This window comes from Pteropus medius, unplaced genomic scaffold (assembly GCF_902729225.1).
Source record: "Pteropus medius unplaced genomic scaffold, Ma_sr-lr_union100, whole genome shotgun sequence".
Classification (NCBI taxonomy): Eukaryota; Metazoa; Chordata; class Mammalia; order Chiroptera; family Pteropodidae; genus Pteropus; species Pteropus medius.
The window spans coordinates 3,056,368-3,081,714 of NW_024349803.1; the positions used below are offsets into that span (position 1 = coordinate 3,056,368).

Consider the following 25,347-nt stretch of genomic DNA (forward strand, 5'->3'; position numbering starts at 1 on the left):
AAAAACTCGGCTGACCTTAGGAAAGCCACATCTGCTCTAGCCCCTCTAACTGCCTTTGACTGAGTATTTGCACCATTTCAAGGCACATTTCACTTCAGTGTGGATTGAGAAGTAGAAAGAAGTGTCTCTGTGTGCTTTGCAATCAGCTAGTTGCCATTGTGTAGAGCTGTGGACACCTTATTAAAAGCAAAAGTGTCAAGCCAGAAAAGCAACTTATTTTTGACAAAGCTGTTCAACAGGTAATTGGCTACTCTGAAGAGTAGAATACCTTGAACTAGAAATTTTAACAGTTAAAGTTTCATTAAATGCATGTACTGCTATTGGAGAAATATCATAAAACATATTTTTAATGTGAACACTACTTCATACAATGAAAAACTATTTACAATGCGTTGCTTCCAGATTGGCTGCTTTTACATCGTATAGATACCCAGCATGTGTCTTCAGCCAGGAGCTTCAGTCCAAATTGCACGTTCTCCTTATACTCGATGGCTCTTCCAAGGTCCCTGGGGATTCAGGGAATCTGTCCACTTACATTCTCCTTAGTAGTTATGGCTCAGCAGGAATGCCACCAAAATCATCTATAACCCAGAGACTCTGGCAATCACACATATATAAAATGCATCGACTAGGTTTTTCTCCAATAAATACTAATTTGACAATACAATCCATTTCCATCTTAAGAAAGTGTTTTCAGTAAGGAAAACTTTTTTTTTTTTTTTCCCCTCAATGGAACTAGAGTGAATAGTCTGTTGTTCACACTAGAACTGAGTTATGATGTCTTTGTATACAAATATAGCATATTTTGGCCAGGAATATAATTTCTTGTTAACCAGTTTATTTGCCTTCACACGCCCGATTGCTACATACATTCACAGTTTTAACAGACTATAATTAGCTATTCCAGTTGTGCTTTAAAATCCCAAATATTATTTTCATTAGTGAGTGCAAAGCAAATGTTCCAATTGACTACAGTTGGTCCTAGAGTTATAAACTCCATAGCGATTTCTAGGAAGGGCCCTCATTCTCCAGTTTCATCGTTAGCTTTTTCAGGTATGACTTCCAGGCTCCGGCGTGGCTTCTGAATGTCGGCACTTTCTGTGCCTGGTTTATTCAGTCCACATGAAACAGCAGCATAATGGATTTGTTTCAGGTTCTCTAAAGTCTCATTCTTAGCGTATTTCAAAAGATCTGCTTGTCCCTGTAACAAAACATGCAATTAAACATGTTAGATATAACATGACTTATTGTTACCATTTGACAATATAGGTCTCCTGCTGAAATAGAAATATGTTGATTTTGCCAAGAGGGAATATGTATTTCTTATTGGCACTGGAATAGGTCAATTTTAATAAAAAAATGAGTTTTCCTAGTTTTCAACACCATATTCCAAGAGCGTCCTGTCTTTCGTCTTTTCCATTTATAAATCTGAATACAATTGTGTGTGTGGATCATTCTTGTGAAAATTACAATTTCCACTGATTGGCCAATCTTGGTTTCTTTTATTTTCAGGTTTGCTTTTTCTTAAACTTTTTATTCTGAAATAAGTATAAATTCACAGAAGGATGCAAATATAGTACACAGAGGTCCTGTGTACTCTTTCTCACATTTCCCCTATTGGTTACATCTTACATCTATATCCAAACCAGGAAACGGACACTGGTACAGTGTGTACAGTTCTGTGTCCTGTAGATTCGTGTAACCACCCCTGCAGTCAACACACAGAGCTGACCCACCACCACGAAGATCTCCCTGGAGCTATGACTCACCAGTCACACCCGTCACCACCCCTTCACCATCACTGATAAGGTGGCAGGGGCGGAGGGCTGTCTTGTGCATCTTCGGGTATTTAGTGGCATCCTTGGCCTTTACCTGCTAGAGACTAGTAGCATCTCCTCAGTTGTGACAACCAAAATGTCTGCAGACATTGTCGAATGTCCTCCAGGGAGTGAAACTGCCCATCTATCAGCCAATGACTTCAAGATCATCGGTAGAAAAGGTAACGTGTTGCTCCATTGTTGTACATTCCAACATTCCTACTTTGTTTTTTTTTGTACTATTTTTTCTTCCTATATTTAATGTGACTTCTGCTAATGGATCTTTCTACTTATGCTATTACCTTTCTTAGTCTCTTCGCTTACTATTTTTCCCCCTTCTCTTGGTCTCCAAATTTATTCCATTATTCTCTTTATGATTCTTCTGCAGTCTGATTTTTTTTTTTTTTTGAACTACCTCCCAATGTACATCCCCACTTAAGTACTCCTGCATAAATAAAGCTCGGGGCCACCTGAGAAGGGTGACAGGTAAGGACTTAACCTCGGCAGGCAACTGGGCTACAATCAAATCTCAGCCACTAGTGAGACGAAATTGCAATGCAATTTAAGCCACCACGAGGCCGGAATCCACAGAATGGTTTGCTGTTTACCACTTACTATTCATGGTTTTCCTGCTTTACATAGACCTCTAATTAGTAACTATAAATAGATATTTCAGTGCTTAGTTTAACTGAAAGAACTTCATTTTTATTCATTGTTCCTAGTCATTGAGCTCGTATACTGAAATTTCACAAGTAGTAAGGTCTTTGTATATAAACATAGCATATTGTGCCAGGAATATAATTTGTTAGAGTTTATTTTCCTTACATCAGGATTGCCACATACATTTATGGTTAACAGATTGTAACTAGATAGTCCATTTATGCTTTAAAACTCTAAATGTTATTTTTAATTAATAAACTTTTATTTTTTAGAGCAGTTTCAGGTTTGCAGCAAAACTGAGCAGAAAGTACAGAAAAGTTCCCATTACCCCGTTCCCACACAGGCACAACCTTCTCCCTCCTGACATCCTGCCCCACAGTGGTTCATCTGTCATGACTGATGAACCTACATTGTCCCATCATTACTGCCCAGAGCCCATGGTTTACACCAAGGTTTGCTCTTGGTGTTGTACATTCTATGGGTTTGGACAAATGGACCCACCTTCACGGCACCACACTCTATGCTCCAACCATTCTTCTCTCCCTTCCTCCTAATCCCTGGCAACCGCTGATCTGACTGACTCCATTGTTTTGTCTTTTCCATAATGTCATATAGTTGAATTTATGCAGTATACAGCCTTTTCAGATTGGCTTATTTCACTTAGTAATATGCATTTAACTTTCCTCCGTGTCTTTTACGGCTTGATAACTCATTTCTTTTCAGTGCTGAGTAATATTCCACTGTATGTACATACCACAGTTTATTTATCCATTCATCTGCTGAAGGACATCTCAGTTACATCCAAATTTTGGCAAGTATGAATAAAGCTTCTCTAAACATCCATGTGCAGGTTTTTGTGCGAACATGTTTTTGATTAATTTTAGTAGATGCCAAAAGGAGTGTGATTGGTGTATCGTGTGGTTAGAGTACTTTAAAAAAATATTCCCTGTGCTGTACTTTACATCCCTGCGACTCTTTTGTAACTACCAACGTGTACTTAATCCCTTCACATTTTTACCCAGCCACCAAACCCCTCCTGTCTGGCAATCACCAGTTATCTAAAGCCCACCGGATCTGCAGTGATGTCCCCTTTTTCATGTCCCCTTTTTTATATTAATAATTTGTGTCTTTTCTCTTTTCCACCCCCTAGTTAGCCTGGCTAGTGGCTTATTGATTTTATTGATCTTTTCAAAAAACTGGCTTTTGGTTTTGTTGATTATTAATTTCCTGTTTTTAATTCCATTGATTTCTGCATTGATATTTTTATTAATAAAAATCAGTGGGTCTTTGTTCAAAATGCCTACTTGGCATGCCTTCCTGGACTTGACATGTCCAAAACTGAGTTCTCAATACACTACCACTCCCCCTAAGTTAAGACAACTGTTCTTGCAGTGACTCAGACCGAAGACCCCAGTATGATCTTTGACTTCTTTCCTGTTTTGCATCCCCCATTCTGCCTGTCAGTAGCTCCTATTGGCTCTATCTTAAAAAAAAAAAAAAGTAAACACACACGTTCTCACCACTTCTTACCACCTTCATTACTATCACTGTGGCTTAAACCACCATCACTTTTCTCTGGGTTTATGACAATACTTTCCCAACTGGTTGTCAGGCTCCTTCCTCCTCAACCCAAGAGCCAGAGAGATCCAATTAAAACATAGCCAGCACATGCCCCTCCTTCTGTGGCTCCTCACGTATCTCAGAGTGAGAGTCAAGTCTTTTCTCACAGCCCTATATGACCTGCCCCCACACTCTCCTCAACCTTTACTGCCTTGCCTTGTTCACCCGGCCTCTGTTACCCTGGGCTCCTAAATGTTCCTCAAACTCAGCAGGTCCTCCCTGGTCCAGTCTCAAAGTCTGTGTTCACCACTCGCTGTGCAGGGAAGGCTGCTGCCCAGGAATGCACACAGCTCACTCTCTCACCTTCTTCAGGTCTAGACGCTGAAGCTCCCGTCTCAGCGATGGGAGCCTTCTCTGACAACTTATCTAAAATTAGAACTTCCACCTCCTGCTCACAGTTCTCCTTACCCCTTCCCTGCCTTGGTTTCCCCATAACATTTATTACCCTCTGACATACTCTATTGCCTTTTCGTTGTCTGTTTCATTACATGTGAGCTCCATGTATGTAGAGACTTTTATGGCTTCAGGTTCCAATCCTAGAACAGCACCAGGCACAAAACCTGAGCTCAGTAAACATGCTGAATGAATATAATTAGAGTAAATGTGAAAGTCTCTTTAATCTTCATAGCTGCCTCCTAAACAATGTATTTTACCCTTTTCTTTGCATTTACATATATTATACTTAGGTATTTTATTTTTACATAAATGAAATAAGCAAAGTATATTATTCTTCAGTTTCCTTTTTTTTTTCCCCTACCAAAAAACATATCTTAGCAATCTTTCCATGTCAGCATATACAGACCTACCACAGGATGATGAAACAAAAATCCCCAGATGGTGTAGGATAATTAACGTGGTAAAATAAAGTTCTTTATCTGGTTGAATCTCATGTTCCTCAAGTTCAGACAAGTTGTTATTGCATCTTGAACAGACCAGGCCTTTGGCCGTTCCCTGGCTGAGACACCGAGGGCCTCCACAGGTGCTAGACCTGGGCAGGGGAGTTGCTGACCTTTATCTGCCTCAGTTTTATTTTGTTCTGTGCATCCAAAACTACATGTCTTATATGTCTTGGAATCGTGGCATCTAGTGTGAGTAAAAAACAATTCTGAAAGAGATGATGGTGTTTGCTATAGCAGTGTTCACATCGCATTGCTTCAAAAGAGCAAAGGCTATTTAAAACGCTGCCACCCACTGACATAGGGTGTCTGGTTTCGAAGACTCCTACAAAACTGGCTTTGCAGTGTTTTTAGTTGAGAAACTCAAATCCTATTTGGTTTCACACATTCCGTTTTGAATTTCATAACTTATTCTATTTGGTTTTCATCTTGAAAGATTTATAACAACCTTAGGTCAAAATATTTAAGGTTCTTACTCAGAAAATAATCTTTAAAAAATGTAGCTAAGGGCAGGGCTGGTTCCCAGCAGCTCTTGCTGAGAGTATGGAGTGACCGTGCTCCTTCTGGCTCTGCCTGTGGCTTCTCTGGAATTGGATCAGAGGTTGGAGCAGCCAGGAAAGAAATGATGGCAGATGCCAAATGCCAGAGCTGGTGCCCTAACCATACTCAACACTTGGCCAATCGCCAAACTTTCTGTCTGACCACAAAAGACGTCCTGGTTTTTAACGTATTAAAAATGTTGCAAGGCACATCTGTTAGTGCTACATAGCTTTTGAATCCAAAATTAATAATCACAATTTATTGCTTTTATTTAGACCTAGAGCTAAAACAATAAGGATTCTATATATTCAGTTAATTTTTTTCAAAGCTTTTTTTTGTCAAACTACAAGAGAAAAATGGAGTTGCCTTACTTTTGAGGTGAGTGATGTAGTGTGGCCACGAATGCTCCCTGACCTCTGCCACCAACCTCTGCAATGACCACGTGGCTGAGATGTAGGAAGAGTGAAGGTGGCCACCTGCCCTTCCCTGAGGGCCAGCAGACACCTTCCTCCCAAATTACACGCAGCGGGAGGAAGGGGAAAGAAGAGGACACTCATACCACTTGGGGAGTCTGAAGAAGGCATAAAAGTGGTCAAATAACTTTTTGTTTCAATGTGAATAGGAATGTAAGTTATCAGTGTCTACTTTGACCTCAGCATGCCTGGAGCCCACACCAACTTTTGGGTTGTACTAGGGCCAAAGACCCCAGTCTGAGACGGTTCACATGGATGGTGTAGACTAGGCTGCCTCCTCCTGGTTTCTTTGTCCACTTAGGAACACAGAAAGAATCATAGCAGATTTTAGGTACCTTCACTGATACCTTCTGCTCCCCTAAGAGATAAGACTGCCTGAGATAAAGAAAAGGGGGAAGATACCTGGAGAGCACCAAGGCCCAGCAGGAAGACAGATGGTCAGCCCGAGAGAGCCTAACACCAACCCACATGCTGGGCCCTTGCTCTCCAATTTAGATGTATGTGTCCTTATCTTTCCTGTCACCCTGCAAGTCTTCAAGAGGCCTCAGGTATCCTCAGTGTCACTCTGAGATGATGGAACATGGGTCTAGGGTTCCTCTTGTCTCTCACCCAAGCATCTTCTATAACCAAAACCAGAGACTCAAACCTGCAAAACCCTAATGCAACCTGTGACCAGGAGACAAAAGCCTTAATCTAGAATATTAATAGTAGGTAGTCACAGATATCTCACATTTTAGTAACTATTTTGTGGTTGGTCACTCTTTTGGGTGACGTGAGACTCATGTAGAAACCAAATATATTTCAAGCCAGTATTTTGTAAGTATTCAGAATCACAGGCCAAATGTATAAACCTCTTTTAAGAGTGCTATGGAAACTATTTAATATATTATATTTCTTACAACCACAATTTAAATTGGTAGAGAAGGCTGCGAACATAATTACAGTCCTAAATTTGAAACCACGGAGCCTGCAATATGTCAAAAATTAGATAGGTGGAAATATATAACAGCAAAGCCCTCTGAAATAATAGTTACCATTTACTGAGTGACTACTGTGTGCCAGGCACTGTATTAAGCCCTTTACACAGACTATCTCATGGGAGTTTCTCAATTCTGTGGGTATGTTGCAATTACTATCTGCATTTTATAGATGATGAAACTGAATTTAGAGAGATTAAAAGTCAGGCCAAGGCAGAGTCTACATAGCAAATTACACTTAAACATACACAGCTTTCTATGTGTTTTGTTTTCTTACATGTAACAATTGAAAGCAAGCAAAGTGGAACGTCCACATTTTTAATGTAGTCAGTATGCCACCAATCATGCAGACAATTTAGTTTTCCTGCAATTAAACACAGGAGCAGAAATATAGATTTCCAATCTGCATTTGTTGAATGAGGAATGAGTGAACAATGGAACGAACTGGCATGGGGATCTCTCGGCTACTGACTCTAAATTGCCACTTATCACACTGTGACAGCTCCCTGTCGAGTGGTCTTGTGTGGCTGGCCAAGACTGCTGTGCATTAATCAGAGTTAAGGAAGGCCTCCGAGCTTGGTCAGGTCTTCTTCCCACTGAAGTCTCCACAAACCTTACGCTTGAAAAAAGATCCCCTGATCATCAGCTCTTAAAGCCGGAGCAGCAGGCAATGGTGGTGTGTGCTTTTCTGTAGGACATGAGGTTCACTGTAAATGTTTCATGACTTTTGCTGTCCTTTTAGCTTCCCCTTATATTCACTCACATGTTTGAAGGGGGTGGAATGTGAGTTGCAAACTAACTCATCTCACTGAACACTTATGAAATACTGCCTTCCCTCCCCTGCCTTCCACCTCAGGGGGTTTGGGGGTGCAGATGAGGTGGGTGAGGAGTTATATGGCTCCTAACCCTTGATTTTTCTCGTAATCCAGAGAGACATTAATTGTATGATGGGGCTGGGAGGATCAATCTGAAGATGATTCTCAATTCTCCGTCCCCCCTTTTATTGCCAATATTTTGGCTATTTCATCATATTTACAGTTATTCCCCAATTGAACAATGGTTTTGCTCAAAGGTTTGTATAAAAGTTCATAATTTAAATATGAGATTCAATTTATTTAATTTACATTCAGAATGAATGCCTTTCTCCTCAGAAACAATTTTATGTTTCACTCAACAAAGATAGGGGGTGGGGGGCTCTCGGGCAGCACCGTGGAAGAGGTGTGGTGTCTGAACGGAGCCTCGGCAGAAGGGCGGGAAAGGATTTCAGCAGGCCCCGGGCTGTGGAAACACAACCTTCCATATATGGTTCCAATGAATGATGCCTTTGGAGCCAACCCATTGTTTAATAGCGGGATTTCCTTGCTACGAAGCTTTCTAAGTTCCCACTGTGAGTGCATCTCCCTATGTTACAGAGCGGGTCATAGGAAGGGCTAATTTTCACCCTGGCAGTGAGAGCCAGCCCCTGCAGTGAGGGGCCTCTCCTAGCACAGAGGTGGTTGCTTTGGTGGCAGAAGTGTGGTGGGGGTTTCAGGAGCACCCACTGGAGTCTCCAGACAGTGCAAGTGAGCCACGACTGAAGCATATAAGGTCGCAGGTCCAAGCATGGGTTCAGGCAGAGGGACCACGTCAGAGAGGCGAGGAGGGTGGCCCAACTGCACAGAGAGAGGAATGAAGAGTGAGGGGATGCTGAGAGATGAGCATCCATGAGTGTGAAAGCTCTTGCAAACGCTAGTAAAAGCAGTGCATGCATAAGCACTTCCTTCACCCTATTAATTTTTTAAGCATACCTTTGTATGATCAAATATTAGCTGAGTAATCACAAAAGCCTGCCTATGACAAACATTATTGTAGCTTTGATTTTCTGGGCCATCTGAGGCGTTGTTACACACTAAATAAATGGCTTCCAGTCAATTATAGCTTTTCAGGAAAACAGGCAACTTAATACATCACCTATGATAAATACAATAACTAAAGGATATTAAAAAATAAAAAATAATAAAGGATATTAGCACCAAGAAAGAAAAGGAGTTACACATAAGCTATCAAAATAATTTTCAGAGAGGAAACAAACGTTAGTGTTCAGGTCTTCAAGATAAGCACTGCACCTCAGGTCAAAACAAATAAAATCAAGATTAATGTCTTACCAGGTGCAAAATCTGTCTGGTTTAATTATTTATTTTTGGCAGAATTCTTGTGTTCCTAAAGAGAGCAAACCTCTAATTACTTTCAGGGTTTAGTTTTTGGTCTTATTTCTGAGAGTGGAGTGGCACAGAATAGAGAGAGCTGGCTTGGTAGCAATTCATCTGGAAAACGTCTTGCCTTGTAACAGCTTTGTTTAAGTCCATTATGTGACCCAGGTACTATATAATTTTGGCCTATATTAACAGTAAGATAATTTTCAGACTGTGAGCAAAACCATATCGATGAATCTCACTCTTGAGTTGATGAGACCAGGCCACATCTGACGTATGGGGATAATTCTGGTCACCTCATCTTATGAAGAACACTGACAAACCAGAGCTGCCTTCAGAAGGCCCAGGAACCAAATGGCAGGGGACCAGAAGCCATCTCATTCTAGCATCTGTGGAAGAGACTGAGCATGTCTGACCTGAGTCAGGGAGGTCGAAGAGAAGATGCGATAGTTCCCAGATATGTCATGGGGGTTGGAGGAGAGGAAACAGAATAATTCCGTGTTGTTTGAAGGCATTACTGTAGTGGGCAGAGGTGAAGTTACGGAGAGTAAAATTCTATATATCTACTACGAGATTGTACCATAATAGGAATGGTAATAAATAGAAACAATGAAAAGTATCACCAGTACAGTGAATATTTTAGAAAATGGAAATAAAGGGAGAGGAATGTCTTGATTAAGCTGATGGGTTGAAAATGCATTACAGAATTTCCTTCCCACATTCCTGATGAAATAAACAAAGAGTAAAATTAACAAAAATGAAAACAAACAAAAAAACTACAAGTGGCAACCAAACAAAGAAAAGATGATAACATAATTTAGTAAACCTCAGCAACACAGAATTCATACTGACAATTCACAGAAATCCTGAAAATCCTAACAGCCGACAAAACAAGAAAAGCAAACTGAGTGAGCGTCTTCTTTTTACTGCTATTTGATGGGGTGGAGGAGATGATGGGACAGAGGATGGGATGAATCTCAAAAGCATTATGCTAAATGAAAGAAGCCAGGCCCAAAGACTACATACTATTGTATTCCATTTACATGGTATTCCAGAACAGGTGACACCACAGAGACAGATATCGGGTCAGTGGTCGGCAAAGTGGGGGAGTTTACTACAAAGAGGCACAAGGGAACTTTTGGGGGTGATGGAAATGCTCTATCATTATTGTGGTAGGGTTGTATGGCTATATACATTTGTCAAATTTCAATGAATTGTGCAGATAAAATCGGTAAATTTTACTTCATATAAATTATACCTCAATAAAGTTGACACAGAGAGAGAGAGAATGATCTAATGGGAATGAGGTCTTTAGGGCTGGCTTCTGAATTAAAAAAGCAATCAGAAGCCAATGGGAATGGATTACACACTCTTCCTAACTATGCAGCAGAAACTCTGGAACAGGACATTTGCAAACTCTGAGAAAGATTGGTCCAAGTATTTAAACAAAGGCTGTCTATCACCCCCCCAGCTGAGACTTATCTCTTCTCTCTGCCACTCCCTCAGGCTACAGAAAAGCGTGGGTGACTTCTTGGACTGGTGGTGACAGTAAACCAATTTAAATATTGAATTTATACCAAACAATGTGTTTTTGGAACTAATTAGTTTTGGAACCAAATGGAAATATTTAAACTTGGACGATGGGAAAATAACAATATGCCTAACTCCCTACCTAGATATATTAGAGACTGCTAATGTTCTCATCTTTCATAACAGAGGTCAACCAACAAAGCTTATAATTAAAACATGTAGCTTTAAAAAAAAACTCAAAAAGATGAGTCCTATTAACATTTTTTATAATCTCTTTTCTTAAACTCAGATGGATTTATAGGAAATAAATACCTCTTACAGTAAAAACTGTTCAGAAATTCATTTACCTTCTTTACGGTTTATTTTTCTTCTGTTAAATAAAGAAAAGTAATATTTTTTAAAAAATCAAAAAGCAATTATAGTAGGATTCTATCTATTGATATACCTTGCTTTATAATATCTGAGACACAAGTGCTTGTGAAATGTACCACTATTTTATATGCCACTAGGAAACTTTCAATTTAACTAGGATACAATGCAAAGACACCATGGACTATAATATACCTACCAACTTCAAAGATGTCAAAAATATGAAAAAAGTATGACTCAGAATCAATAAAATGCATCTCCACCCATCTATCCATCCATCCATCCATCCATCCATCCATCCATCCATCCATCCATATGCATAATAAAAAGTTTTCTGGAGTAAGGTCGCCTACATTTAATAATAGTTATTTCTCAGAGAGAGAATCGGAGATCATTTTAAAACTTTTATCTTTTCTCCATTAAAAAAAAGTCTTTATAATAGAGACATATTTACAAGAACAAATGAATGATTTTTATTCAAAGAAAAAAAAATGACTAGAAGTAAATATGCCAAGATGTTAACAGTGGGTCACTCTGGGTGTGGGGATCATGGATGATAGCTCTTTGTTCATTTCTGTATTTTAAAGCAATCCTGAAAATTAAAAAACTAAACAAAGTAAAGATTCATAAAAACTCAGATGACCATCCTTAGGTGAAAAGAGTTTATGGCAGGTGCCTCCTCTCAGGGTGACCAATTGTCCTTGTTTGCCCAGGACTGTCGGTTTTCACCCTGAAGTCCTATGTCCCGGGATGATTGGTTACCCTGCCTCCTTTATTGTTCCAATGAGTGGGGTGATGCGTAAGAAAAGATGCTTTTGATTTGATTCCACAGTGGTGGTATTTGATTTTTTTAAGGTGCCTCAGAATCTCCTGAGGAATCTGTTGAATGAGCAGATACCTGCATCCCACGCCTGGAGATTCTGATCTAGGTCTCACGTGGGGCTCAGGTGACTGCATTTTTAAGCACCCCAGGTAGTTCCTATGCCTGGCCTCGCAGCCCCCTTAGCAGGCCTTCCTGTCCTCCTTCTCCTCCACTCTCCATATCCAGCATCACCTGAAGACTTCTCCGAGTCTCTGTGCGCACCTGCTGCCTACTGCACACCACAGGTAGCCCTGGAGGGCTGCCACCTCCCCACGTTCACCACAGAGAACAAGCAATGAGAGGAGCTCCTGCCAGGAAAGGCTAGTAGCTCAACTCAGACCAAAAGTCACATCTAAGACTCTAGGAACACCAATTCTTCTAAAGAAGGTTTAAGCTTGTGAAATAGGAAGGAAAAAAGCGCTTCCATTGTACAGAAATGACATACATCTCTCCAATTTTTTCCCATTCTTTGCTTAGGTTCTACCATACTCAGACAACATCCACAGCAATATTATCCTGGAAATTTCAAAACTATCTATTATCCTATAGATACATTTATTATACAAATGTATATATTATACAAATGTATAATATCCTATTATACATTTGTTGCCATACAAATGTAACTCTGAGGTATTAATTCTCTCTCCTAGACATAAGTCTGTGGATGAAAAAGGGAGTATGTACAACCACAGTGACCGAAAGTAACCTCACAGAGTGATCTGATCATAAATTCTGGTGGACAGTCACGCCCCAGGCCCATAACGTTTTTAGTAAAAGCCAGCCCTGTCATTGTTCTTGTGCATCTGGGTTAAGGCACCTTTGCAATGCCAGAATTAATCCTCTTTTCCAGACCCCATGAAGGAGTAACCACCCTCAAGGGAGCACGTAATCTGGCTGAGTATCCATATCTTGCTTTCTCCCATCTTCGTGTAATTTTCCTTACCATTGCTCCTTAATTCCAGAGGTATAAAAGAACAACTGTCTTCCTCCAGAGCATCTGAGATCTTGCTTCCTGGCACTGTTGTCAGTTTGGCACAAATAAACTCTTATAAAAATTCTCTACAGATTTGGACATTTCTTACATCGACAAGTCGAAAAGAAATACGTTTCTTTGGCATAGTTATCTGGTCCAATTACTTATTTCTAAAATCTGGTACATTACTTTGTCAACTGTTTTTCATTATTATGTGAGCCAGACTCCCATTTTCAGTGGCTCTTTTCCCAGTGCTTCTCGAACTTTAATGAACATAAGAATGCCCTGGGATCTTGTAAAATCACAGACTCTGATTCAGGGGGCCTAGGGTGGAGCCTGGGAGTCTGCATTTTGAACAAGCTCCCAGGCGATACCAGATTGCTGGTTTCCGGACCACAAAGGAGTCGCAAGGATAGCTGACAGATGGAAGATTGGTCCCTAATTCTATTTTTGCCTGTAATAAAATAAAAGCCCAATGAGGATTTATTCCTATCACAGAGCTATAAACAACTGTACTATTTTTTTCCTGAGGTTTGCAAGAAGTTTGTAAGGTACCCCCCTCCCCACCCCCCCAGCTCTGGTGGGAGTGAGTCAGCAAGTTGCAAAGCCAAATTCCTTTTCATTGTAAATTCTTATCTCTACTGTTTACTAAACTACAATCACAGTTAAATACTAAGCTGAAGGTCTAGAGATTTAAAAAAAAAAAAAGCACATGTGTAGGAAGGGAAGTGTTTGAAGAAGAAAATGATTTTAACTTATAAAAATGAGTAGGGGTTTAACTTGAGAAAACGCAAGTTGGCTAGCTTAGGAAGGGTAACTTTTATTAAATCAAATCAGAAAACTGTGTCTGCTGTAGAGATGGATCTTTTAACTTGAAGGGGAGTGGGGAAATGAAAAGAGGCAGCTGTGATAATGTCTTTACAGTTTTGAATTCAACTGAGCAGAAAGTTTGGAGGGTGAATACCAGACAGTAATTTTACATTTTGCTGTCCAAGATCAGAGTGAAATATTGTTTCTGTGTTAAAATTAGCCAAGTTCTGAAACACTGAGATGAAGAAAAGTAAAGATCATTAAGACAAAACTCAAAAAAGTATCAAGGTGCATACACAGCATTATTTTAGAAATCATGTCATATCATATGTAGTGCAGAGGAAAAAAACGAAGAAAGTACAGCAAAGGGCCAACGGTCATTGTTTCTGATGGAACTATACTGACCTTTGGTTATGCTATTTTGACATTTTCTATAATGAAAATGTATTACTTTTATAATAAAAGTTACTTTAAATGGTCACGCTGAGGTATAAAGATAGATGGAAGGAAAGGAGGGAGGGACGGAGGGAGAGAGAGAAAAGAGAAAATAGGGAAAGGAAGAAAAGGAGAGGAGAAAAAGAGAGAAAGAAAAAAAGAAGGAAAGAAGAAAAAAAAAGGAAGGAAAAAGGAAAGAAGGAAGGAAGGATGGAAGGAACGATGGATAAAAAAGGGGTTCTGTGGAAAGTAACCTCACAGGGTGATCTGATCATAAACTCCTAACTGGCAGGTCAAGGTGGGTAGTCATGATCCAGGAATATAACTTTTTAGTAAAAGATTTATCTTTACCTTAAGCAAACTCTGTTCATTGTTTCTGTGCTTCTAGGTTAACTCACCTCTGAAATAAGTAACCACCCTCAAGAGAGCACATAATCTTGTTAACTATCCTATAACCCAATCCCAGCCTTGCTTTTTCCCACTTCCATGCAATCTTCCTTACCTTCTCTCCTTAATTTCAAATGCATAAAAGGAGCTGCAATTCTTGGGAGCATTTGAGATATTGCTCCCTGGTATATGTCATCAGTTTCCCTCAAGCAAACTCTTACAAAAATCCTGTACAGGTTTGGCTGTTCTTACGTCAACAGAAGGAAGGAAGGAAATTTCTTTCAAATGGCAATGCTTTTACATATTTCTTTTGACTATGCCCCACACGATTCTTTTCTCTGTTTTTGGGATCCTATTAATATTAAGGCTGATTATAATTTAAAGTGTTAAACAAAATTCGAGTAACTAGAATCTTTAAATTCCTAATCATTTCCTCTGTAATCAATACTTTCTATTTCACTTAGAGCAAGTGGCATTTCTGAACTTTACAATACTTTAAGGATGAAATGCAAGGTCCTTTCCCTTCCTACCAGGATCCACAATGTGCCAACCATCGAAGTCCCTATGTTGTCCCTTTGAGCCACTCTGCCCAGATGTTGACCTGCAGACTCCCCGGGGGGCAGAGGGCAGTGGATTCTGTGACCATGTATATCCTCCAGTGGCTGATATCATACGATGCGGGAAATGTTACACTGACAGAAAGAAACATGCCGAAAAAGACTGCAGAATCGACAGCACCAGAAACAACTCACTGGATACCTTTAAGATGGTAATATTCCAGGTAAAGCTCTCCACTGCTTTTTGTAGTTTTCGTTCCTTCAAACCTTCCTTGGTGCCTATGCTGTGCAAGTGTTCGTGGAATTCCATGGCTGAAAGAAATAAAAAGACAAAATAGATTACTTCCCCATCTAATTTGTGGTAATAAACCAGCAATATTTATTTTTCTAGGGATTGCTAAATAATTCCAACCTCTAATGGCATTTCATGAATGTGCCAATTTAATAATGTAATAATGGGGAGAAACAGTGAAATTCACAGTATCAATAAGGTAGAAGGTATCTTAGTGGTCAGTGGTTGTTCTTCACGGTTTTTAAGGGTAAAGAGGGCACATAGGATCGTTCTCATTCTTATTTTAGGGGTTAGGAATCTGAGGCTCAGCAAAACTCAGAGATTGATGGCTGTGGAGGGAGCAGGAGGAAGAGCTGGGACTAGAACCCAGGTCTTGCATTTCGTGTCACAATAAGAGTCAATGTCAGGTCAGATACTAAAAAGGGAGAAGATGGAGAGAAAGACCATGAACTCTAACTTGGCATTTATATTATGCCACTTTACTATAATTTACATAATCAAATTAATATTCTCAATTGTCATTCAAAATAGTCTCTAGAGGCTCCTCATGCAACAACAATACAAGAATGCAGGCGTGATATGAATATCCTATTACTGGTTTAATATCATTATAATTTATGGATTTTTTTTGCATATTCAGTTGTCAATTACCCCATCTCTGGCCAATGAGAATCCTTCAGAGAGGACCTAAATGACCAATTAGGCTTTGATACATTTCTGGCTATCTTGCCCAAGATGTTCTAGACTATTAAGTACATTTCCCATCTCAGACCTGGAACCAGGTGTTTCTCCCAGGACCTCTGGATTCTGTAGGCGGGCCATGATCTGTGTGCTAAGAGTGCTCATTGTTACTGAGTTTTCCATTGTTTTCTAGGTTTTTTCACTGGACATGTTTTTTTCTTTTTTAAAAGGGAAGAATAAGATCTTGCTAATACTTCAAATTGAAGTATACAGGGTTTTTACATATGTATATCTTTAATTTTATGTTTATTTATCTGTTAGGTGGGAAAATCTTAAATCCTAATCACATCAACATAACTGTTAATGGTAAGACTACTAAAACCAATGAAAACTTTCTTTGCCTTTTTTCTGTCCTTAGAAAAAAGTATATCTCAGTGAGAATGTACAGTAAAAATATGTTCTAAGGTCAGTCAGAAGAATTCTTTGTTTATGTGGTTATGTCACTAACAAAGTACAGTTAGGTTCCTTTTTTTTTATATTCTGTGTGTATGAGGGGTAGTGTTTTTGGATATAATTTCTTATTATTTCAAAACTATACGTGATTCCAAAGTGAAACTATATATCAAAATGTATTCAGGTAAATCTTGCTTCCTTCCTGGTCCCCCCTAACCTGATCCCTCCTGTCCTCTACACATTTTTATTAATTTATCTTTCTATTGTATTGTTTCTCTTTGAAAATATAAACAAATGTGTAGATATTCAAAATCCCCCTTACACTAAAGGTAACATATCATGTACACCATTCTGTACCTTGGTTTTTGTTTTTTCCTTCATGAAACTACCTAGTAGGATCATTCCATGTTAGTGTATAGAGCTCTTGCTCACTTTTTTTTTTTTTTTTTTTTAACAGCTCCACTGACTCCATTGTGTGGATGGACCAGCATTTACACAGTTCCCTACTGATGGACTTTGGGTTGTTTCAAAACTTTTGCTATTACAAATAATGTGGAGTGGTCATAATTTTACGTTTCCTGCATTTTATAATACACTTTTTCTGTTTAGCTGGGCATTCCAGTTTCTAACTCCATTTCTTTGCAACCCACCTCAAAGCAATTCTTTAACAGCAAATTGACAGCAACTTTATTCCTTAGTAGCTTTCAACAATAAGCAAAAGCTGATAACACATACGGTAAATTGCCAATTTAATCTTTTTTCTTTTCTCTTTATTATTTTGCCCATCTAATAAGAAATATGGTCCTATTTCCTGTCATGCTAATAAGGTTTAAGAACCTCACTGGTTTCAAGAAAGAACAGCAATTAGTAATATTCATTACATTGTCTAGGAAACTACCACACTGATTACTCTCTTCCCCTCCAACTTCTCTGTCAGTGATGGTACTGAAGAACATCCCAACTTGATTAGCTAAACCCTCTTTCCCACTGCTGTCGACCTGGCTCAGACAGCTAGTTCTGACTTTACATACCCTACAGCTAGTTCTGACTTTCACTGGATGCATCTGGCTTAACACACTGCAAAAACAAACAAACAAACAACCAAATAACCATGAATAGGAAGCAATCTTGTTCTAAAACCTAGGATTTTTGCTAGAGCATTAAACCACACACAAACACACACACACACATACACACACACTCTCACGCGCGCGCACACACACACACACACACTCGGGTACATGCACTCTTCCCTAGTCAGACCTGGGAGTCTCCCCAGCGTGTGCCATGATGACTCACTCAGACACACTTTCTAGAACATGGCCAGGTGAGGCTCTAACGGTAAGATCCTGATATGCTAGCTTTTCTGTTAGGATTTAATCCTGGACTTCAGCAAGATCTGGGTTTCAGGATCTGAATCATTAATAGTCAGAATGTTTATATTTCTGGCAGTCAGGAGGCACTGTAGTCTTAAAGCATCACTGAGGGTTTGGCAGGTGGCCTTCGTGACTGGAATATGGGAACGAGAAGAGACGGGAGAAGTGGGATGAGGGAGTAAGTCTCTGTAAACAGGAAGGTGCACAACTACAACTCTATGATCCTCGAGGTGCACAAGGCAAGAAATTGAAAAGGGAACCGATGCCAACTGCCTGACCAGATGCAGGCTCATCATGATGCCTTTTTTTATTACAAATTTCAAAACTGGCACAAAGGTGAAACAAATAATACTGTGGGACTTTTCAAACATGCAGGTGTCAGCTTGGAAGCCTCACGCCACTAAAGGCAGACTGTTTATCTGGCCTTGCTGAACACTTGATCACGAGTAAGGTACTGAGGCAGTAAAAGGAACGGCTATGCTGGGCTTCAATCCAATGACCAAGTAAAAACCTACAGATCATACAAACATAGAGGAGCCAAAGAAGGGAACATGAGCCTAGACAAATGACTATCCCAGATTTTAGGAAAGCAGCTTTCAGAAAGTTCAGAAGAACACGGAGCCAGGGGCAGTAAAAAGATGGGATGCTCTGAGAAAGACTGAGGACTCAAGGAAGAAACATAGTTAAGATGATCAAAAATGATACTGATGAGTAAGAAATGGAGAAACATTTAGAGAATCAAGTATAGCTGTCTAAAAAATTCACATTTAACATGTCTATTAAAAAGTGAGACTAGACAACCCCCCTTACCTTCTCCCTCTTAAAATAGCTGTAGTTCAGTAAAAGTCCATAGGGATGTATAAAATGTATTATTAATAAAGTTCTTTAAAAATAGGCACAAAAAAGATGGTAAGTTGAAAACCAGAAAAGTCATGTTAAAAATATAAAATCAAAAATTTTAAAGTCACTAAGACTATCAGTTCTATTGTTATTTATTTCATGATTTAGTCTGCTACATGACACATCTGTTTCTTTAATGAAGATTTTTATATTATTAGCTTATAGACTGACCATCGCAAACATTTCACTAATCTACTGATATGAAGCATTTGCTGAATTTATTTTTTAAGGAAATAAAAGGACTGTCACCTTGGTCTATACCATGCGACTGCACGGCTCCCCTGTGATACGCAAAGCCCAGTGCAAAAGGACTTAGGGCACACAATGAAGAGAAGCAAGAGGCAGCTCGTCAGGCACTTTACATATATTACACAGAAAACCTGGAGAGGGGCTATAGAGCTTTCCCAAGGAAATGGTAAAGAAAGATTTGAATACTGGTTTGCCTGAGCCCAAGATCCCAAGGTTTTTGAACTACCATGCATTTTTTTTTTCCGAACAAGAGTCCCAGCCCTTAAGATGAGTCCCTGCTATGGTTATGTGTATCATAATTATGCTGTGAGGCAGAACATTGTAAGGGCTATTGGATAGGCACTGACCCAGTTCAAAGGGAATACAGAGAGAGAAAGAATGAGATTATGCATTTGAAGAGGGTCAGTCCCTATAAACAAGGAAATCTAATTATAGATCTAATATGCAAATTACATTATTTCCTTGATATTAAATTACCAGGAAATCTATTCTAACGTGTCACAGGAGGTCTTTACAGTTCTTTGAACTAACAGTGAGTGTAAAGAACTTGTCTGGGGGAGGTATTAAGTAACTTTCCCCCTATTTCCCAAATATTTTTGTCAAAGAAACATTAGCCCAATAAAAGAGTCTGTATCTTATTAAGAAACTTAACAGCAGTATCTCTTTTCCTTCTGTAAGTCATACCATTCTCAGGTAAAACCGAACTATTATTCTAAGATTTCTTTGATAAGTAGATTTTTGAGAATATCTCCCTATTTCTGTAAATAGTAAATATCCATAATATTGAAATACAAAAGGTTACGTCATTTTGTATAACGAAAGTAATTCTTGATTCATGAAGTAACAACACTAATTGGTCAGCCAACAACATTTATTGATCATACGTCATTTGCAGGTCATTTGAATAGGTGCTGTGTTGTGTCCTATTAAAACCCATTATTACCTAAATATGCTAAACACAGTAAAAAGTTACAGATTTCTAGAAGCAGGGGAACAAACTGGGGTAAGAGAACTAGTACTTATCGGCTTACAGACAATTCTTTCATAAAGAAATCTTCATAATTTTGTTTAGGAATATTAATGGCATTAGTATAGCAAATAGGGCAATAGCATTAAAATGATAATGAGAGAATACATAACAACTGCTGCTTTTTAAAAAATCAATGGCAAAATAAACTCTGTAGGTACAATATCAAATCAACATTTTTGTACTAGGAAAAAGATGCTATGTATGGGAGATTCAGTAGGCGTATATGGACTGCATATTTTAATGTAAAAGGTTACAGAATGAATTTTAAAAACTGGTAATTTAGAATTAAATTATTTAATCTTTAAAATAATAATAAATCAGGAAAGTTTAAATTTCTGAAAACCTGAGGAAGTCCACCCTACATTTTCACTTGTGACTAGATAGAAAATGAGAAGATAATAAACATTCCTAAGGCAGAGTTGTCATTGCACCTGTTATAAATGGTAAGCAAATATATATTGGAAAGTTACATAACAAGGAAGACAGTGAGTTATCAATTCCTGTGCCTGATCTTTTCTAGCCTTATTGTCCTAAGTGAAGTAATAAGAATGTTGAGCTTTGAATGAAGAGAGCTCCTATCTTAGCTCCTATCCTCAGTAGAAACCTATCTATCACACTGAGCCTGGGATGCAGGGCATGTGAACAGGCAGCACAGTTCCTTGTGACCTAAGGGTGCAGGTTGGGCCTTAGGACACCTGTGCCTCCTATTACTGTGTTCAAAAACAAAACATGGCTACTTCTGGTGGCTACTCCTCTGGTCAGCTCATAGAGGCCAGCTCTACTGTCTACCTTCTTATTAACTATACTATTAACCCCACCGACTTGCAATTACACAAAGTAAATATCTTTTTCTGGCATGGTCTTTGTTTTCCAATTATCAATGTGTCTATTATCTGTCTCTCTACAATGCCAATATTTTAGAGTGACAGTCCCTTCACTCTGGGAAGGGAGACTGTTCACTTACACAGGTGTAGCACCTAGGAGCAGCCCTCTCATCAGGCTTTTCACAATGCTTGTTAACAAGAGCCTTTACAATTTTCAAAAGAATAAGATCTGAGAGAACCACCCAAAGCAGCTTCTCTGAGCAAGTAAAAAGAACCAAACACTGCTGCTGTCATTCCCTCGGCGGCCACCCCTGAGGGCTGTACCCACGTACCACCCTGTCGGCAGGCACTGTGGGAAGATGCAGACCAAGGCGGCTTTCTGTGCACCTGTTTCCTCATCTGCGGTATCAGGGACTGAAACAGGGCTTTCCAGTGCCAAAACACAAGCATTTTTCCCTGGTGAAGTACAGGTAAGAAAAACCCACATACTTTTGAAAATAATGAGAATTTTATTGAAGATTTCTTTTGGGATGACCACCTGCAAAATCAATATTGAGACTTTTTAAAATGACAGATTTAAGCCAAAAGAGCTCTCATGTATTCTCACAGAACGTGGCTCTTAGCTGCCGTGGCCCGAGGTCTGCCCGGGAGACTTGCGGAGAGCCGCAGGCAGGCGCTGGCGGCAGACCAGAGGGCGCAGGTCTGTGCTGCTGCTGCTGCTGCTGCTGCTGCTTAGTGACAAGACTTCCCACTGTAGAAACACTCTTCAGGTTCAAAAATGGAAACCAGGCCAATAAAAATGAGGAAATAAGAAGTGGAATTGTTTTCTTCTTTCAGGAACAAATTCTATTTCCCTGTATGTTTCCAGTATCTTCCAAATACTACGTCAACACGTTTTCATCAGACATCTGTATATCTGAGTCATGTGTAGCTGTCCACATTATCTTGAAGTTAGTTGTTTAACAAAATAACTGTATTTTTTTCTATTAGTCAATGTTCTATCTACTAGTCTGATTTAAATCAAATGGCACTGTAAGAGCCTCAAAAAAAGCATGGCTTTGCCCACATTTTCTTTAAAGGTAAAATGTAACATTTTAGGGCAGCTATTAAGGAGGTAGGGGAAGGAAGCAGGATTCCTTGAATCTATTATGGCATTGCCACCCAGACGTGAGGTAACAGTTAATTCTGGCCAAAGAAACTGAAATCTTTGTTAAGTTTTAGTGAACTTCATTTGAAAACCAATACTAACTAGGTAAACAGTCCTTTGAAACGTGTGACATGTTATACAATTGCAAGGGGCTGTATTATTTAATAGTCAAAATATACAGTGTGTTTAAAGGCATTAAAGTTCGAAGGCTGTGAACATATTTCACGAATCCAATGATGGGCATGGGAACATGGATTAAAGCTTGGGCGAACAGTGTCCAGAAGGCAGAGAATGGTCAGTTCTCAGACAGAGAACTGGCTAGGGCTGCTGTGGCTGCTCTTTTGCCAGAAGGATTGTCTTTGAGCCTTGGCTGCTCTGTGCCCGAAACCTCCAATTATGTTCCTCTGACTCCATGACCCCAAGTTGCTGTTCCTAGGGAAAAGCTGTATGTTATTTTTCTTCTGGAATGTTAGCCAAGGAGAAAATCTGCTCAACTTCCTTTGTGGTAATGCATTTGAGAACAAAGGAAATAGATAGCAGGTCATCAAACAGCAGAGAAAGGACACATGGAAATCCCACAGGTGAATTCTATACAAGTTTAGTTCAGTTCTGGTCTACAGGGGATGGAAGACACAGCCCATGTGAACAAAGAACAAGGCTAGGCCACGGGTCCATGATGGAGACTGCACAAGTCATTAAACCTTTCAGTTTATAGCTATAATGTTAACTTTTAAAAATTGGTATGGCCACACAAAAGCATATTATTTGACCTTTATGTAAAGAACTGCATTTTAGAAAGTTATTGCTCCTTTCTATGTCATCTCTCAAAAATCTGCACAGCTCAAATTATGTTGGTTTCATATAATTTTCCAATTATTATTTCAAAATACTTTATAACTTAAATATTTTAAAAGTATTCCTCCAAGGGGCTTAAAACTTAATGATAATAAATAAAATGGAATGCTGATACAGTAACATTCTATAAAAATTAATAAACAAGTGTAAATTTTCCAAGATGATATAATAAGAACATTAGTACAATTCCATATAATGGAAAACAGTGAAGAGAAATTTCCACTTCTATCGAATTTCCTGCTTCCCATCACAAACAGCCATAAAAATAAAATTAAAATTAAAAAACACATGACATATATAATACTAAGATATAAAAAAGAGGCTTTTCCTTTGAAGAGAAGGGGGTTTTAGTCAGAAACATGGCATCATTTCCTCTTTGACTAAAACGAATACAGTTTACTCCTGCCAAACATAAAGCAGATGACCTTTCAAACATTCTGGTGGAGATTTTTTCTATCAATCTAAATGATTCGAATCTAAAATATACCATGTAGCACATGGCTAAAAATTTTAGAAGTATAATTTTAAAAAATCTTATGAGAGAGACATACTGATCATACACTGATAAACTTAAAGGTTAGTTTTTCAAATGAAAATTTAATTTGCCATCCTAGAAAGCTCTTTTATCACAGACATATCCAGCGCAAAAATATTTTTGTGTGTGTTGAAAACAGAAACCAAAAGCAAGGGGTAAAATTTTTCCAATGGTGACAAAAGAAATATATATTTATAATTTTAATTTATTTCAAATGTCCCAAACTAGGTATAGTGAGCTATTTCCTGGAAGATAGGATATAACACAGGTCTATCTGGGACCTCATTCGAGAGGTCAATTTATCAACAGTATTAAAATTACCTCACTATAACACGGTCTGCACATGTCTTACGGCACAACAAAGTACCCTGAAAACGAAATATGGGTGTCTGATCATTTTTTCCACGTAATTTACATATAATACTTGTTAAAATGTACCGCTTTTATAAACTATACACTCGGCTCCACAATTCCAGGGGTCTGAAGTTTGTGTGTGCCGCCGCCAAGTGGGTGTTCACACCATAATCCCCATGGAACATGGAAATGCCTAATTACTTTTCATGTAGTTCCAGTTGGTAGTCTCTTTTTCTTGGTCTTCTTCCCAAACAATCTTGGCATTACCGAAAGCCAAATTATTTTAAGATGGATTTTTGAACTGTTAAATCTAATTCCACATGAGGTGGAATAGATAAACCAGGTCTCTTAAAAATATCCATGAAACCCAGATGGATGACAAGATCCTCGAGATGTTAAATCCACAGCAGTGCAATTTGTGAATGAATTATATGAAGAAGGCCCTCTTTCCTCTGCCAGTGTGCTCCATCTGGGTAATTCTAGGTGAGATGAAGTTGCATAACTCGTAGTCCTTTGTGAAATCTAATTACCATGCTGCCATTCTAAACGCATGGCCACGTGACTCACCTGGGATCACACAGAATAATGTGTTTAGCGGCACCCTCCTCATCTCGATTCACATAAAATGGCCTTCTTCACCCAAATTATACTCAAAGATTATCTTTACCTAGGATGTCTTTGTTTGGACTGTCACTCTTAAATCAACTCTTTCTTCTCTGCCACAACCTGGCGTGACCACCATAACCAAGCCCCTCGCGACCTCACTGTTCCATGTCTCCCTTTCTTTTTACACCTCTTCTAATTTTAAGTTTTGAACAGATAATATAGTCCTATGGTTCGATAATTTAAGAAGTATAAACTGGTATATGGAGAACTATCTTTCTCAACCCCATCTCCCAGTCACCTTGCTCCCCTCCCATCAGGCAACTGCTGTCATTCACTCTCCCTGAGGTATTCTTCCCAGGGGAGGGGCCTTGACAAGCACACGAGGCTCCGATCTGCCATCCCCGCTCCTTCTACAACAAATGCTAGCAAAGTGCACACAGTTTGTCTTGTCCTTTAAAAAAACATACATATTTTACTCGTAGGTATATATAAGATCTTCCTTATATATGTACATATGTTGTATGTGTGTGTGCAGGTGCACGTGCAGGTGTATATATATACATGCACACACACATATTTCTTTATTCTACTTTATGGGAGCATAATGTTCCATTATATGGATCTATCATAATGTTTTTAATGAAGGCTTTCCTATTGGACATTAAGGTTGTAAAATTTAGGTCATTGTACATATGTCTTCCCCGAGTATGTGACCATATCTGTATAATAAACTCTGAAAAGATGAAATTGCTATTTCAAAGTGTATATCATTTATAATTCTGAAATTCACTGTCCCATGGCCTTCCCTAGGTGTGGACCCATTTTACTTCCCCTCAACAATGTGACAGTTATCAGTTTGCCCTATATTCTCACCAATTCATCATGACCTGCAACTTCCCGGTGCGCACAGAGGGTGCAGCGGCTGCAGTGCAGGGTGGTGCGGA

At 39.0% G+C, this 25,347-nt stretch overlaps 1 protein-coding gene across 2 annotated transcripts in view; it reads right to left on the reverse strand.

Annotated features, from left to right (window-relative positions):
* Positions 1 to 318: 318 nt before the first annotated feature.
* PLCL2 (phospholipase C like 2) overlaps positions 319 to 25,347 on the reverse strand; it is a 162,296-nt gene continuing 137,267 nt past the window's right edge. For both annotated transcript variants that reach the window (XM_039837046.1, XM_039837047.1), the window contains exons 5-6: positions 15,304 to 15,413; positions 319 to 1,201 (exon numbers count right to left, since the gene is read on the reverse strand). In XM_039837046.1, the coding sequence (XP_039692980.1) occupies positions 1,022 to 1,201; positions 15,304 to 15,413 (290 nt within the window). In that variant the 3' untranslated portion in view covers positions 319 to 1,021. The remainder of the gene's footprint in view (positions 1,202 to 15,303; positions 15,414 to 25,347) is intronic.